Genomic DNA, 16,629 nt, shown 5'->3' on the forward strand with positions numbered 1-16,629 from the left:
AACACTGCCGTCGCTGAAGGACTGCGTATGAGGATTTCATCTGCAGGCGTGGGGGAATGACCATCTCTGAAGGTTGAAGAACGAGGTTGACGAACTGTGGGAGGAATATCATGTACTCCGAGGGAACAATGCGCTGGAGAGCTCGGCTTGCCAACAAGTCGTGAAATCATTGCGGCGCTGGGCTTCTCGGGTACGACATAGTTCTTTCCCGGCGTCCCTCAATGAGAGATTCCTCAGGCATTTCCCGCCAACAGATGCTAGTACTCCAGCTCAAACCTCTGATTCACTTGCTCAAAACCGTAACCCCAACGTCAGCAACGAACTCAGGGACAACCAGAGACGTCAAGTCGAGGACGGACTGAAGTTCGCAGAGGAGCTGTGGTCATGAGTGAGCAAGATCGGCAAATGCTTTCGTGAAGAGACTCTTTCGCCGCCGAGGTGCTAGGGCTTCTCGGCTCAGGGAAGAGGTGGTAGGTCGATTAGAGCATCTCGTCGACCTGCTTATTCTTCAGCTGCCGAGAACGCCCGAACTCGGCTTCACGAGGATTTTGTGAATAGATGGCTCAACCTTAGCAACCCTGGACAGTAGGATAGTCCTTTGTAATAGCGTAACGCCATCTCGTAGGGTAGCGGAGTTGTGTGCCGAACAAGATTTGAAAAATGAAATTTTGTTTTCGCTTCTAACACTGTGTATTTACAGCTTTAGCGAAAAAATTCATCGTAACTTTGTCCTCGCTTGATGAAGTAAACTTCTTTGACCGGACTCGTCTTTGGTCTGATGAAATAAACATCTTTGACCGGACTCGTCTTTGGTCTGATGAAATAAACATCTTTGACCGGACTCGTCTTTGGTCTGATGAAAATAAACATCTTTGACCGGGACTCGTCTTTGGTCTGATGAAAAAACATCTTTGACCGGACTTGGTTTGTGTTCTAATTTGGCGATTTTTGTCGCCGGGATCGAACTTTCCCTTGTCCTAATTCGGCGAGTTTTATTCGCGTGGATCGGACTTTCCCAGTTAACCGAAGTGGGTCCTTATGCAGTAAACCTCTTTGACTAGACATGGTCGTCCTCGGTCTTATGAGGTAAACTTCTTTGACCGAACTTGGTCGTCCTAATTCGGCGAGGTTTATCGCGTGGATCGGACTTTCCCTTATTGCAGTTCGTTTCAGACGAAGTGCTTATTTCTTAAGCCGAATTGTGGTCTTGTATCTTCCTGAGAAGCTTGGACTCACAGTCGTTGGCTTATTGCAGCTCGTTTCAGACGAACTGCTTGTTTAAGCTGAATTGTGGCCTTGTATCTTCTTTAGAAGCTTTGACTTCACAATCGTTGGCTTATTGCAGCTCGTTTCAGACGAACTGCTTGTTTAAGCTGAATTGTGGTCTTGTATCCTCTTTAGAAGGTTTGACTCACAATCGTTGGCTTGTATATGTTCTAAGAAGGGGATCAGCCTTCGAAGAACAAGATACCTCAGTAACATTTGTAAGAGACGACACGCACAGAGACAGACAAAACACACAGACAAAACGCACAGAGACAAACAAAGACCAAGCAAACCAAAGAAAGCACATTGACCGAACAGGACTCAAGACTGACTGGGACTGTCTCTTACAAATGGAACTTTTGAGGTTGGAAAACGTACCATGTTCGGGGTACTTGTGCTCCTGACACGTGAGTCAATTTGTAAGACCCTTTGCCGAGGACTTCTGACACCCGATATGGACCTTCCCATGTGGGTTCGAGTTCGCCCAGCTTTTCTGCTCGGCTTACTTTCGTTGTTTCTCTAGACGAGATCTCCCACTTGAAATTGCAAGCTTTTTCACCCTTTGGTTATAATACCGGGCTACTTGCTCCTTGTACTTGGCTGCTTTTTATGCAGGCCAATTCTCTTCTTTTCTTCGGCAAGATCTAGTCGGCTCTCAGTCCGTCACCATTCATTCTGAGGAGAAATTGAGGTTTCGGGACTGGGTATGCCGATCTAAAACCGGAATCACGGCTTCAGTGCCGTACACCACCGAATTCGGCTTCCGGTGTGACTTCGGTCATTTCGCCTGCCTCTGACTCCGGCTGCTGTGATTGCTATGCTTGATGGTGCCGAGCTGATTGCTCGGCACTTTTAAGCGCAATCTGCAAACTCTTGCTCTTTTTTGATCACCTCGGATGACCGCTATCCCTCCTTTGGTGGGGAAGGTGTTCGGCGAGGAAGCCTCTGATCGCTATGATCGGGCTTCTTTTCGTCTCCTCTAGATGAGCTGTCTAAAGACCGTTTTCGACGGTCTGCCTCATCGGCTCGGGAGAACTGGTCCGCAATGTCCCACATCTCTTGAGCTGTTTGCGGACTGCATTCCACGAGCTTTTCTGTAGAGAGCTCCGGGCAGGATTCCCTTTTGGAATGCCGAAATGACAAGTAGATCATTGAGATTATCTACTTGTAGGCATTCCTTACGGAATCTCGTCAGGAAGTCGCTGATCTTTTCGTCGCGACCTTGACGTATAGAAAGCAGCTGAGCCGAAGTAATCCGGGCTTCTGCTTTCTGAAAGAACCTCCTGTGGAAAGCATCCATTAGATCTCGGTAGGATCTAATGCTGCCTTGAGGAAGGCTGTCGAACCACCTTCTGGCGTTCCCGATGAGCAGTTCGGGGAACAGCTTGCACATATGGACCTCATTGAGACCCTGGTTCGCCATATTATATTGATAGCATCCCAAGAAGTCATGAGGATCCACTAGCCCGTCATAAGTCATTGACGGTGTCCGGTAGTTCCGCGGCAAAGGAGTTCGGGTGATATCGTCCGAGAACGGAGTCTTCAATGCTCCGTACATGGCGAACCCGACATCTCTTCGGTATGGAGGAGAAGGAGTTCTCCTGTGATTCCGGTGCCGAGGAGGAACAGGAACATGTCGGGGTTGAGGATTCTTCTTCCTGGAAGACACGGCACTACTGCGGTAGTGACTTTCATGTCTGGATGAGGAAGGAGAATCCACCGCTTTCGTCTCCGGTTTTTGGCCTGTTTGCAGGAATGCTAAGAATTCATCCTGCTTCTCGGCCAAAAACAACTTGACAGCTTCGTTCAAATCGGGCTGCTGGGAAGACTCGGTGCGACGACTTCTGGAGTGGCTTGTTCCTTCACCGTGAGAACTGGAGACAGATTTCTCACGAGGCTGCTTTCCAGGCCTATGGGCTGCTGGATTAGCTTCCTCATGGTTATCACGGACGGAGGCACGGGTGTTATGTGATCTGGTATGCATTTTTTTTTTGTGGTGGAAAAAGGGTCAAAAATTCGCTTTATCACAGATTTGGTTCTCTGTTTCCCACAGACGGCGCCAATGATGAATCCGCGAATTTCTGATGGTGAAGATTGCTGGAAAATACAGATCACGACACAGAGATTTACGTGGTTCGATTTACTGAGGTAAATCTACGTCCACGGGAAGAAAAGAGGGCAGAGTTGTATTGCTTGATCTGTTTTCTACAGCTTACAATACAGACTTGCTATTTGATCTTTTATCTCTAGAGAGCTTAACCTTTTTTTATCTGATCTAAGTTCTATTTATACATTGAACTAAGATCGTGGCTTGCATCACCACTAATGATGGTTGTGGATGTCGTGGAGGTCATGGAGGTCCTGCATGTAGCGTAGGTCATGGCCTACGATCGTGGCCTGAGCTGACACCACGTGGTAGTGGGTGTGTTGGGAGTTGTGGAAATCCTGTATGGGTCCACTAACTCCTTGTTCGGTCGAATACTGAGACCGAACTGCTTTGGTTGCCGATCTGAGAGTAGAGCTTGATGCCGACCTGAGAGCAGAGCTTGATGTTCGGTCGAATACTGAGACCGAACTGCTTTGGTTGCCGATCTGAGAGTAGAGCTTGATGCCGACCTGAGAGCAGAGCTTGATGTTCGGTCGAATACTGAGACCGAACTGCTTTGGTTGCCGGTCTGAGAGTAGAGCTTGATGCCGACCTGAGAGTTGGCTTTTACCGAGCTGTAGGCTGAGGCCGAACTCTTTGGTAATGCCGAACTCATACTCTTCCTTGGGCTTTGGGCTGATGGGCCGTCATTGCTGTTGGGCTTGTTTAGTACGCACCCCATCAGCGTACAACACCAATATGTCAGCCCACAGCAATGCTGCAAACAATATGGAGTATTCAATGTAAAAAAGCTTTACTAATAATTTACCACATATTCTCACAGCGCTCTTCATACTCAAAAGCCTCTGCACGAATGATTACTGATTAGGATTAGATATTCCATATTTGTGGTGGTTTATTATAAAATAAATAATAAAAAATAAACGCTATTCGCTTCTCTTTCTGATTTCTAATATTGGAGCCTGGAGGCATCACTTTTTATATATATTGGACATATGCATACCTACCATGAAATTACAGAGTGCAGATTGACTTGAGGTCAAACCCACAATATTTGGAATGCTTTATATTGGTGTGGCCCCCGCCCCCATGTCTATTCTTTTGCAATTAACCATTTACTATCTCAATAACTTTTTAAAACAACTCCAAAAATACAACTCCAAGATGCTTTTAAAACACAGAGGAGTTAATGGGAATTCTATCAAAGTATAACTTACTCCTACACTATATGAAGATGTAAGGGATATTTTGAATTCATATTTATAAATTAGGGCATCAGCAATTGGACGCCCTAAAGCTCGCTCTATGCACCACTACGTCAGCATTTTATCTTCCTACCCTTTCATAGATTTTACTATTGTTTTGTTAATTAGTTTAAATGTTTCAAATATATAAATGCAAACTAATTAAAAAACACAACGATTAACTATAAAACGACAAATACTACATTGATTAAAAAAAAGTTACACGAGTTAGAAAAAAAAAGTTGACTACTCTACAAAAGTCCCAACTTCCGGCGCAGCTCATCGATCAACCCCTGGAGGTATTCGGCTCTGGCCGGGTCCGTACACTTCATGAGGGCGTTATGCGTGTCCAACAACGTCCGCGCCATCGAGGCCGTTGCCAACTCCGCGTAGGCAAGTGCCGTCGGGGTCGGGATCGGCGATGGGGCGGCGGCTTGCGAGGAGGATGTCGCCTTCGCCTTTCGCCTTCCCCTTGTTCTTCGCAGCCTTGACGCCTACGGGACGCCGGGAGGACATCGGTGTGTCGGAACTCTCATCCCCTGTGTACGTCCGGTTGAGGTCCACCGGATATGCGCCGCTTTCGCTGCTCGTGTAACCACCAGTGTCGGTGGTCTTCGTCCTCTTTGTCACACCGGTGTGCAGAATCCCGTCTTGGAACTTCTACTTGTCCTTCAAGAGCGCCCAGACATTGAAATGCTTGAAGTCGCCGTACATGAACTGGTACGACAACAGCGCTCTATTGAGCTAGTTTGCTCATCATCCATCTTCTTCATGCCAGAGCTGGCAAAAGACTGGTGTACTTTTTTATGTTCCACTTAAGTGTTGTTGCCATCCCAACGTAGAATTGGGGTTCGAGTTCTTGGTCTAGCATCATCCGAAGCTAGATCTGCGAAGAACAACTTTTGTTCTCTTCGTGTAGTCACGTGGAGAACTCTCGTTGTTCTTGGAGAAGCAATCATCAATAATAAATTCTTAGACATTCAGCTAATCATTTGAAGATGTACATTAAATTTACTAGGATACTTCATACACCTAATCAATGAGCATCTAAGGCACAATCAATAACAACATTTTGAACATAACTCAATGATGAGGAGGATGTCAAACAAGAGAAACAAATCTGGTGACCTTAACTAGCAAGTTCATTATAGCTAGCAACAAACACAAAATAGTGGATAACAGTTTGAAAATTACATAGTGATTTAAAATCCTAATTTTACTAAATTAAAAAACGAACAATACATAATTTAAAATCCTAAATTACATCCCAATCACTTTGCTTCTAACCAAAAAAAGCAGCTCTTGATGCAATTTTGTTAGAAAATATAATGCGGAAAATAAAAGATTACTGCGGAAAGTAAAAGACGGGGAGAACTTTAAAGACTACATTGTGAATGACTTGAATTCTATTCTCTCCATGGTTACACAACTATATATAGACTGTAATTCTAGCTAAACATGGAAAATATATTCTAATTACACTAATATCCTTTTTATTTGATTTTCCATAATCTTCATTGATTTCCTTCTTTATTCTTGCCATATCTTCATCACTTGCCTTCTTGTTCTCCAATTAATTAATTTCCTTATTCCAACACTCCCCCTCAAGTTAAGTATCGAGTTTTTCGACACTTAACGTGCACGATCTTTAATTTGATAAATAATTTATACTCGTATTTAAGAGTTCTTCAATTTTCATTGACAGTTTATGCTCGTATCATAGAGCTTCTTCAATTCATCATTGATAATTTATACTCGTATCAAAGAGTTATTGAAAGTTTAGACTCGTTTCAAGGAGCTCTTCATTCATCTTTGAAAGTTTTAACTCATTTCATGGAGTTCTTCAATTTTTGTTGACGGTTTTAACTCGTGTCAAGGAGTCAATCTAGACAGTTTTAACTCTTATCCGAGAGCTTGTCTAAATAGTTTTTACTCATATTTAGGAGCTATCTTAGATAGTTTTAGCTCGTATCCAGGAGCCATCTTTGATAGTTTTAACTCATATCTAGGAGCCATCTTAGATAGTTTTAGCTCGTATCTAGGAGCCATTTTAGACAGTTTTGACTCTTGTCGAGGAGCTAATTCTGACAGTTTTGACTCTTGTCGAGGAGCTAATCTGACAGTTTTGACTCTTGTCGAGGAGTTCATTCACTTTTCTGACTGACAGTTTTTACTCGTGTCGAGGAGCTATCTTAAGACCATTCTCGGTCCATTCTCGCCCTCTTGGCGACTCCATCTCTTCCGGCAGGGTATTGTCTCTCCCCATCTGGCGGATAATTCTTCGACTGCTTTACCTTTCCGGGTTGTCTTGTTACCAATCTTTCCTGGCTCCACCGACATGTGGGCTGCGCCTTTGCAGCTTACTCGCCCTCTCATCATCGGTCATCTTTGGCCTTCACGACCATCATAGATTTGGAGAGAAGTTGTTCGGTCGCATTCTTCCTCTCCCCCTCGGCTGAACAAACAGTGAACTTCTTATCTTGACAGCTGCACCATTACATGTTGCCAGAAACTTGTGGAGCTCTTTTGGAGGGATATAATCACCCATGTGATGACCCTTTTTTGAAGCTTGTAAGGATGAAGGTGGGGGCATCTCATCCTTTGAGTGTTTAGGAGGCCTCAGCTTCTCTTATTGGCTTTGGCTTTTCCCGTGGTTGTTCCTTTTAACATCATCTTTGGCTTATGGCAATGGGTTCTCAACGTCCTCTCGACGACATCCCATTCCCACCAACTCTTCACAGCGGCTGTGTGGCGACATTAGTTCTCTCCCCCTCGCTGCGCAGACGTTGGCTGCTCCGCCTTCGTCCTCTGATACCAGAGGACGGCGGCTGGGCTATGGCGCTCTATCGGTGACCACCGACAAACTCTTTCCCTTTTGGCATCTCCATCTCGGAGACTCTTGATCTCTTGGTTGGGCTGCTACCTTCTCGACAGCCTCAGCTCTTCTTTCGGTGGTACATACTGTCCTGCTCTCTTCTCGGCATTCTTCTAGGCGATATGAATCGTTTGGCAGTGGTTGTTGTCTCCCCCTCGCCGGACGATTCATCGAATTCTCTTCTTCCATTTTTTACCACCTTCTTCTCCCTGTCCATGGCTGCTCCTCGACTAACTCATAGGTATAAACTTCGGCCAGCCATTCTCCAAACAACTCGAAGAATCTTCCGTGGGGCTGTCCCCTTCCCCTTGGTTAGATAATTCATCAAAACAGAAGACCAGGTCCACTAGGTTAATTGATAATGACCACCTCAGCTACCTTCTAGGTAAATCATCACCATCTCTTTGAATTCATGTATTTGAAGGGAACCCCTACAATTGAGGCAGTAATAGGACGTCTCTTCATCTCCATCAAATTCTTCTTTATCAAGAATTTCTGGATTTCCTGCATAAGGTCTTCTAATGGGAAGTGTAACTGGATAATTCGAGTAGTAATTCCACGGTTCTTTATATTCTTTCCCAACTTTGGGAATCCCATCAGAGAATGTGCCATTGGAAGGATGATATGACTTTAAGGTAGATGTTTCTCCAACACCGAATGCAACTTGGGCAAGTTGAGCTTTCTTTTCAGGCTTCGGCCTACCTGAAGATGTTTCATGAAGGCGGCGCAGAAGATACTCTGCCTTAGCCTCATCAATGCCATCTTCTTCATTCTCAACTTTAGGAAGGACTTCTTTCTTTACTTTCTTGACAGGAGCTTTTGGCTTATATTTCACCTTCCTTGGCACCTTGGCAGGGCAAGCCAACGGATCAAGATCCATGATGCTTACACTTTTGATTTCTACGCTTTGTCACTAAAATTCACGAAGATGATGTTGGAGGAAGAATCAATTTCTGGAGAAGAAACAACAGAGACGAATTTTTGGAGGCGGCGAAATTCTGGAAGAATCAATGGTTATTAGGCTATAACTGTATAATTGGTCAGCTTTTTGGGGCTAATTCATGGCTGTTTTTTAAAGGGTTTCGGCTAGTTTTGGGAAAGGGACGATGATGAGGGCTTGTTTAGGGTTTTTTTGGATTTTTTTTTTGCTATAGAGGCAGCAATCGATCCTAGTGATCGAACCTGCTCTGATACCATGTTAGAAAATATAATGCGGAAAATAAAAGATTACTGCGGAAAGTAAAAGACGGGGAGAACTTTAAAGACTACATTGTGAATGACTTGAATTCTATTCTCTCCATGGTTACACAACTATATATAGACTATAATTCTAGCTAAACATGGAAAATATATTCTAATTACACTAATATCCTTTTTATTTGATTTTCCATAATCTTCATTGATTTCCTTCTTTATTCTTGTCATATCTTCATCACTTACCTTCTTGTTCTCCAATTAATTAATTTCCTTATTCCAACAAATTTCCTATTCTCCCTGCTCAGCGAGTAGAGTGTCTGAGATGGTCGCTGCATTGCTCAGAGTCACTGCTCGTAGAGTCCTCGGAGACTTTGGTTCTCTTCGAGCCACTATAAGCCACCTCGGAGTCACAACAAAGCTTGTTGTAGCATCTCCCAGACATTCTAACATCCTTCCTTCTTCATTGCTCTCGAAAGCCTCCTTCGCCTGTTGGCGGTGACCGTAGCGCCTGGCCCACTTCTTTCGACAGCTGGCATAGATGGCGTTATATTTGGAGACATCTTTATGAACCCGGCCCCACTGGTTTTGCAACTGATCGGAATCACGACCCGTCCGGCTTCATCTCTCTGAACTCTGTGTACACTAAAAACCAGAAAACCCCGTGGCTGTCGTCGATGATCGTATTTTCCGAGACGTCCATGTAGGCGATCGTCAAAATATTCGTCTCCTGAGTTGTGAACTTTTCATCATCTTCTTCTTCTTCTTCTTCTTCTTCAGTCGCCATATTTCTGCGCCTTTTGCTTCTCGATTCTTCTGCACAAAATCAGCAGTCACAAAACATCAAAATGAATGACCGATTAAGCTTTAAAAACACGAGAAGGAGATGAACTGTTGAGATTTACCCATTGCTGCTGCAGACAATTGATTTCCCTCTCAAAGCAAATGAAGATTTCCCTCTCAAATCGAATGAATCCTAATCGAGTCTTCTGAAAGTCGAATTAAATTCTGTTTCGAATGGGTTTGGGCCATGATATGTATCGGGCCCACTTTCTGAAGGATAAAATATCTCAATTTGGCTTTTACCATTATCAAATACTACTGAGAAAATGAAAATAATGAATCATTACCAAGATAAAGAATGGAAAGTAGTTACTATTAGATAGTATAATTGTTAAACGGAACGAAATAAATGCATGAATAAAGAGCATTTCAAAAATAACACATTTTGAGTTCACAACATCCTTCCAATCACATGCAACCACGTGGTATATATAAGCAACAAAACAACGTTATTAAGCAACAAACTTAGTGGATGACTTAGATGAACGGATTGCATAAAAGACTATTTATGTTGCATTAAATGCAATTTATTTTTCATTATAGACTAAAGTGCAGAATAAATTACATTTAATGCAACATAAACCGTCCTTTATGCAATATGAGATAATTCTTCTGTGTCATCCTTTGTTGCTTAATTATGTTGTTATGTTGCATCTACATGCCATGTGGTTGGAAGAATATTGTGACTCTTATATTTTAAATTAAATTGGATTAAATTAATTTATTATTAAGTGGTAGGAGTATATCATTTTATAATAGTAATAAAAAAACAGATGAATGCATTTTTACTGATAAATTCATATGTGATTTGAGATTGATTTGGAAATAATTACAATATAAATGTTAATCTTTTCTTACATTCATATAATAAAAAGTTAATTGCAGAAGGGTTGTTGACATATTATGAAACGATTTTTAAAGTCAAATACTAAAATGTGCAATTATGTACATGACAATTTATCTTATATTTATCACTATACTAAAAAGGAGTGTGTTATGATGCTAACTTTTCTTAAATTTCTAAATTGCTTATTCATCAACGCAATATATTAAAAATGTCAATACAATCACATTAAATTGTCAAAACAAATTTGTGTTGACATTTTAAATATCAATGTCAACACAATGTATTAAAATATCAATTAAGTTTATGTTGACATTTCAATATCATCGTATTGATATTTTTAATACACTTGATATTTTTCATACATTGCATTGATGAGTTAACAGAGTTAGCAACTTAAGAAAGTTAGCAAAAGACTACACCTACTAAATATATAAAGGCTATGAAAACTTTCGGTATAATCCATGGGCTATGTTCATTATAACAGCTAACTTCGAAGCCCAAATTAAACCAAACAAACATTGGAGAATACAACTATAAAGGCCATAAATTTTAACCATGTAACAATGCAATAAATACAGTTCCAAGAAAAGAACAAAACAATGCATAAACAGAGGAGAACAGAAAAATGCACTACTTATGCAGCATTCAAATGTATCTCATTTGATGATGAATATATCAACTTTACTAGGATACACCTAATCAACGAGCAACTAAGGCACAATCAAGATCATTGCAGAAAGTAGTAACATTTTGAACATTACTCAAATGATTAGGAGAATAGCTTGTGAACTTCATGAGACAAGAACATTAGCTACAGAGGTTGGCATGGGAACTTACTGGAAGTTTAAAATCATAAATTACTTCTGAATTACTTGGCTTCTAACTAAATCAAGCAGCTCTTGATGCCATTTCCTATACTTTTCGCTCATAGACGACATATCTCGTGCTAGCATCTTTTTGTTCAGTATTGCTTTTTTAGCTTTTCCATTCTAGAGAATACTCATCGAGTTGAGGGTCTTGAGCGAGTGCAATGCTTGGAGCCACCACAGCCTTCCTTCCCCTTCCTCTTGGCCGCTTTAGTGTCCATTGGTCGGCTCTCCGACGTCTCCTCCATTGCAGTATCAAGATCGAAGGAGGCACCACTCACAGAGTCCTGTCCGGAGGTGGAGACCCTGGCTCTCTTCGGGACACTAGAAGCCACGGAACCGCTGAAAAGCTTGGGGTTGCTTCGCATAATTGCCCAGACATCCTCGTACTCGAACATCCTTCCTTTGTGGCCAAAGAAAGCACCCTTCCCCTTTTGGCGAATATCATCCAAATTATGACTGATACCCTGCATCTTCTGACAATTGGTAAAGATGTCAATGAATTTGGAGACATCCTTCTGCATTCGGGCCCAGTGTTTGCGCAACTGATCACAATCACGATGACGTGCCCTCACCGGGATGAACTCGTTGTACTTTGTGGCGACGCGCTCCCAAAATATAGTCTTTTGAGACGTCCATGTAGATGAGCGTCAACAATTTCGTCTCCTCGGTCGTGTACCTTTGGTCATCTGAGATTTCGTAATCTTCAACATTGTTGTTTGATTCCGTCAACGGATAAGATAGGGTATTATCCGTCTCCACGGGCCAACTCTTCGGTCTAACCGGAACCCGCCCTTTTTGGCCAACAAAATTGTTAAACCCTGCTTGTGTATTTGGATCCAGCAAGAAATTGGGAATAATAGAATCCAAGAGTAAATAAATTGGAATTAAAACTGAAAGTAAATTAGTATACAGATAAATTTGAATATGCTTAGATTTTAAGAAAAGTGAGAATTCTCAACAATTAACCAATCGAAATCGAACTTTGAATAAGCTTAGATCTGAAGAAGAGTGAAAATTCTTAACAAATAAACAATCGAAATTAAACTCTGAATATGCTTAGATTTGAAGAGTGAAAATTCTCAACAATTAAATAATCGAAATCGAACTTTAAATTAGGATGAGCAAACACCTTTACAGGAATGGTGCTCGAAAGATCTATCAGATCTGCGACTTTTGCTCATCGATTCATCTGCACAATAATCCGAAGTCTCAAAATCTCTCGGAGCGGATCCTCTACTCCACAATTCCTACTCCACACTCACAACAAAATGAACTATTAAACGGAAAAAAGCACCTCGAGGAGAAGACGACGAGCTCTTGAGCTTGTGATCATCTTTGAATTTACCCATTCGTTGAAGATAGACTGATTTGCCTCTCAAACGAAACTAAACCTAATCGCCTCTGCTCATAATCAAATTAGAACAATACCATCTGCAATGGGCGGTTGGGAATGCGCCGCGCCGCCCGAGGCGTCGCGGGCGAGGAGGGACGCGACGTGGCCGGGGTGAGTTTTTCTGCATTTTTTAATTACTTAGGATGTAACTAATCTAATTATTTTTCAAAGTTATATTACTCCATATTTTGTTATGGATGATTATTTCATAATTATAATACTGGATGAATTAATAAAACTTTAAATTAGCAAAATAAATGTTATTATTATTTTATGTTGTAGTGTATCAATTTAAACAAATAAAAAATCAAAATTAATTTTTTTGGAGTAGAGGTTTGGAATATTCCATTAGCTTATGAGTACTTAAACGACCACAAGCCCGACTCATTTGATGTTTCTTACTCTTTCTATCTTATAAAAATAGTTTATTTTTATTTTTGATAATTTTTTTTTCTAATAAGGTGAATCTCATTTTTCATTAATTATACTCCAATTATTTATTCTTCATATTTTTCTCATGTTTTATTAATTGTGCATTAAAAACTCGTACCGTCCCAAAAGTATAATTTTAGAAAACGAAAGGAGTATACATGTCCGAGTTCGAATTCGTTAAAAGTTTGTGAAAGTCAGAAAAATTCAATATATGATCTTGAATCCTTGATCAACATATTTCTTGCGCTTGATTCATGAATGTTAATATATTGGCTCGGTTTTAGGTTTATTAACTGGTTTGATTAGCAGGTTTGCGAACATGTTCATGTATAAACGAATCCAAACATTGCTCGCGAACCCAACAAACCTAGCAGCTCGAGCTTAGCTCAATAAAAACTATCTAGCTCAAAGTCACGCTCGAGCTCAGCTCGTTTATTGTTCAACAAGCTTCGAGCGAGCTTTTTTCGAACTGAGCCTCGAATATCCCCCGAATAGCTCAGTTCATTGAATTTGTTTAGTGGGACAAGTGCAGAGTCTGAAATTATACAGTCGTAATCAAACAATGAACAACTAGGAGTAATATTTAATGGTAATATTTCTCTTTTGTTAAAACATTAATAATACAATATTAGTATAAGGATACTTTAAATACTTTAAATTTCATTTCAATATCATCACATCATCAAATTAGAATTGGATACAAATTTGATGAAACTAAATAGTATGTCACCTAACTAGTTTTAGAAAAAAGACTAAAATTTGAACTTGCGTTGGTTGGAAATTGGCGCAACCAAAACAAAGGAGAAATGTCGTTAAAAAGTGAAACTGTCCAAATTTGGTAGATAGGTTGAGTTGTAGATTCCAAGATCAGTTGCAGATTCAGGTTGATGAGCAGCTAGTCCAAGTTCATTCTCCAAGATTCTCAACCACTTCCCAATTTCTACTTCTTGGACAAGCTCATTCCCTCCACCATCCTCTTTGGTGGGGTGTAATTGTATGGGGTCCAGTGAGTCCAGCACGTGCCAGAGGTCGTCGTCTCCTCCGCCCGTTTCCGGTTGTTTCGGATCGGACATACAAGAAGATGATGGAGACTCTTTGGAGAGTGGAGGTAGTTTGGTGGTGGCGGCGGCGGTGGTGATGGAATTTTCCTGATCATCGGTTTTCTTATCGGCTCTTTTCTTTAAGTGCGTGTTCCACACGTTCTTTATCTCGTTGTCTGTTCTTCCCGGCAGACAAGACGCGATCTTGGACCACCTGTTCATCATCATCCTAGGTTGTTAGATTACAATAAATTGTAGAATATGTATCTGTCCCATGTTACTTAAGTCGTTTCTTTTGGACATGAGATTTAATAAAATTGTGTTCAATAGTTAAATACAAAAAATATAAAGTAGGCGATAGATGAGGAGGGATCAGGGTAAGTATAAGGGAAATGACTTGACTCAAGTAACGTGGGACAATCCAAAATGGAATATTACGACGACGGTTAGTGAGTTACTATCAATAGTACTTGTTTCCAATAGAATTATGGAGTTGGATGATTGTATTTTCTTCATCTGGTGTGAAGTTGCCTCGTTTGACGTCAGGTCTTAGGTAATTAATCCACCTCAATCGGCAGCTCTTTCCACATCGCAATAGACCTACACACCATATATATAATTAAATTAATCACCCAACAACCTCTCTAATTAATTTAATTATTTCCCTTGATTAATTTACCAGTAGCCAGCTAGCTGCCTACCTCTTCATAAAACTAATTCTTAGTTTAATCCCAACTTTTTCATCTAATCTGTCTAACAGAATTGGAATGTCAAACATATTCAATTCTGTATACATTGCTCTCAATTCAAAATGCAAGAATTAATGAAATCACATCCTCTCCAAAAAATACTAATTAGCATGATACTGAAATTAATCTATTGGTTGGATCATACCTCTAAGTAAAATATTTATGAATATATGATCATGAGGACGAGGATGGGGATGGAGACGAGGATGATTACCGGCTTGTTTAGGGAGAGCGCGCCAGTTACTGTGGCCGTGTTTCCCAATGAAATTCATAAGCCTCAAATCCTCAGCCGGGCTCCATGGACCGGTCCTCACCTTCGTCTTATCGCAACACGGGGCTCTGCCTCTACCCATTCTCTCTCTCTCTCACAAGAAGAAGAAAACAAAGTAGGCTTTTAGAGAAATGAGAAAACTATCCTTGCATGGTGGATTCATTCATCCCTATATATAGGACTAGTACACATACAGAAACAAATGGTTTCCTACTTAATTTTACTGATTTTCTAATTTACTAGTATGCTTTATTTGATTGGACGATAATAAGAAAGACTTTAATACCCTAAAATTCGTCAATGCCTTGTCCAAGATTCTCTAGATTATTACACATCACCAAAAACAAAATTTACCTAGCAAATATGAGGTCACAGTTATTCACGTACATTTGGGTGGTGTTCGATTTCTTAGATAAAATAGTATCAAGATAGGATCTGGGATTGAGTTGTGAGATTATTTTAGTTAGAGAGAGTTATCTATTACTAATTATCCCATAATTATTTAATCCCGAGATACAATCTTGCAAACCGAATACTCCTAGAGTATTATTTTACAGTAGTATACTATTTTTATTACCCCTGGAGTATTGTTTTACAGTAGTATACTATTTTTATTCTAATATCAGTATAGATACCAACTTTCAAATGGCTTGATTTTTAGTTTTGCATATTTTTAAAATTAATCAATGTACTTAGGTAAGACTAGTCATTACTCATGATTCCAAGGCTTACAATAGTGCCAAATTTTTGAAATTTAATTATAGATTAGTAGATCCACCACTATTTTTTCCATTAAGAAATTAATTTTTCGAAGGAAAAAACTTATGTACACGAGTGTACACTTAATTGATGAAGAGACTTTTGTCTTATCGAAACGAAAATCTTATTAATCATACATTACTTTGTTATTTTTTGGAACACCTAATTTTTTAGTTGTGCACTTAATATTATTAAGAAACAATTGCATATTCAACTTGTAATCGTGTCTTTAGTTTAACAGGAAATTATAAATATCTAATTTTTTGGGGATGTTGTTTGATTTTTAAAAACTAGTTACTTGATATATTGGAATAAAAATATTTCCAATAATTCTTAAAAGACAAAAAAAGGAAAACAAAGCCGTTCTCCAAAGTTTTGGTGAATTGCGTAAGGCAATGTTGGTGACAGAGGAAAAAAATTGTTTTTTTTCCTAAATAAATCATTATTCATTGTGTTATGATGCACTTGTGTAATAAATCGAAGGCAGCCCCCCCCCCCCCCCCCCCAAGTAATTAATTATTTATGTCTTTTAACAAAAAAATAAGACAACGTAATATTGATTGAATTTAATAATAAATTTGCATGGACGTACCATTATACAAGTTGGATTGACATTCATATTTTGTGTTATTCATGATTCATAAGATACCTTAGAAAGAAAGTTACTTTTAAAAATAAAAAATCAATGGAGACTTGATTCATAGACTTAGGAGGTGACGTCCAAACTTTTCTTTTTTAGC

The 16,629-nt window shown here is 40.1% G+C and overlaps 3 protein-coding genes across 5 annotated transcripts; all 3 read right to left on the minus strand.

Annotated features, from left to right (window-relative positions):
* Positions 1–7,862: 7,862 nt before the first annotated feature.
* Positions 7,863–8,372, minus strand: LOC121789090. The gene has a single exon (XM_042187622.1). It carries the CDS (start codon positions 8,370–8,372, stop codon positions 7,863–7,865), a length of 510 nt encoding a protein of 169 aa, XP_042043556.1.
* A 2,734-nt stretch (positions 8,373–11,106) lies between these two features.
* On the minus strand, positions 11,107–12,796 carry LOC121789088. Of its 2 annotated transcripts, none has more exons than XM_042187618.1 (3): positions 12,540–12,796; positions 12,375–12,434; positions 11,107–12,036 (listed from the first exon to the last, which is right to left on the minus strand). In XM_042187618.1, exons 1-3 carry the CDS (start codon positions 12,592–12,594, stop codon positions 11,798–11,800), a joined length of 354 nt encoding a protein of 117 aa, XP_042043552.1. In that variant the 5' UTR covers positions 12,595–12,796; the 3' UTR covers positions 11,107–11,797. The 2 variants fall into 2 exon arrangements, with proteins under 2 accessions (XP_042043552.1, XP_042043551.1); XM_042187617.1 differs by having other exon boundaries at positions 11,107–12,063.
* A 923-nt stretch (positions 12,797–13,719) lies between these two features.
* LOC121789089 (transcription factor MYB63-like) lies at positions 13,720–15,313 on the minus strand. 2 transcript variants are annotated; one of them, XM_042187620.1, is made up of 3 exons: positions 15,005–15,313; positions 14,581–14,710; positions 13,720–14,324 (listed from the first exon to the last, which is right to left on the minus strand). In XM_042187620.1, the coding sequence occupies exons 1-3, from the start codon at positions 15,210–15,212 to the stop codon at positions 13,883–13,885; spliced, it is 780 nt and encodes a 259-aa protein (XP_042043554.1). In that variant the 5' UTR covers positions 15,213–15,313; the 3' UTR covers positions 13,720–13,882. The 2 variants fall into 2 exon arrangements, with proteins under 2 accessions (XP_042043554.1, XP_042043555.1); XM_042187621.1 differs by having other exon boundaries at positions 15,074–15,304.
* Between the last annotated feature and the right edge of the window lie 1,316 nt (positions 15,314–16,629).

The sequence above is a fragment of the Salvia splendens genome, unplaced genomic scaffold (genome assembly GCF_004379255.2).
Source record: "Salvia splendens isolate huo1 unplaced genomic scaffold, SspV2 ctg134, whole genome shotgun sequence".
NCBI classification, from domain to species: Eukaryota; Viridiplantae; Streptophyta; class Magnoliopsida; order Lamiales; family Lamiaceae; genus Salvia; species Salvia splendens.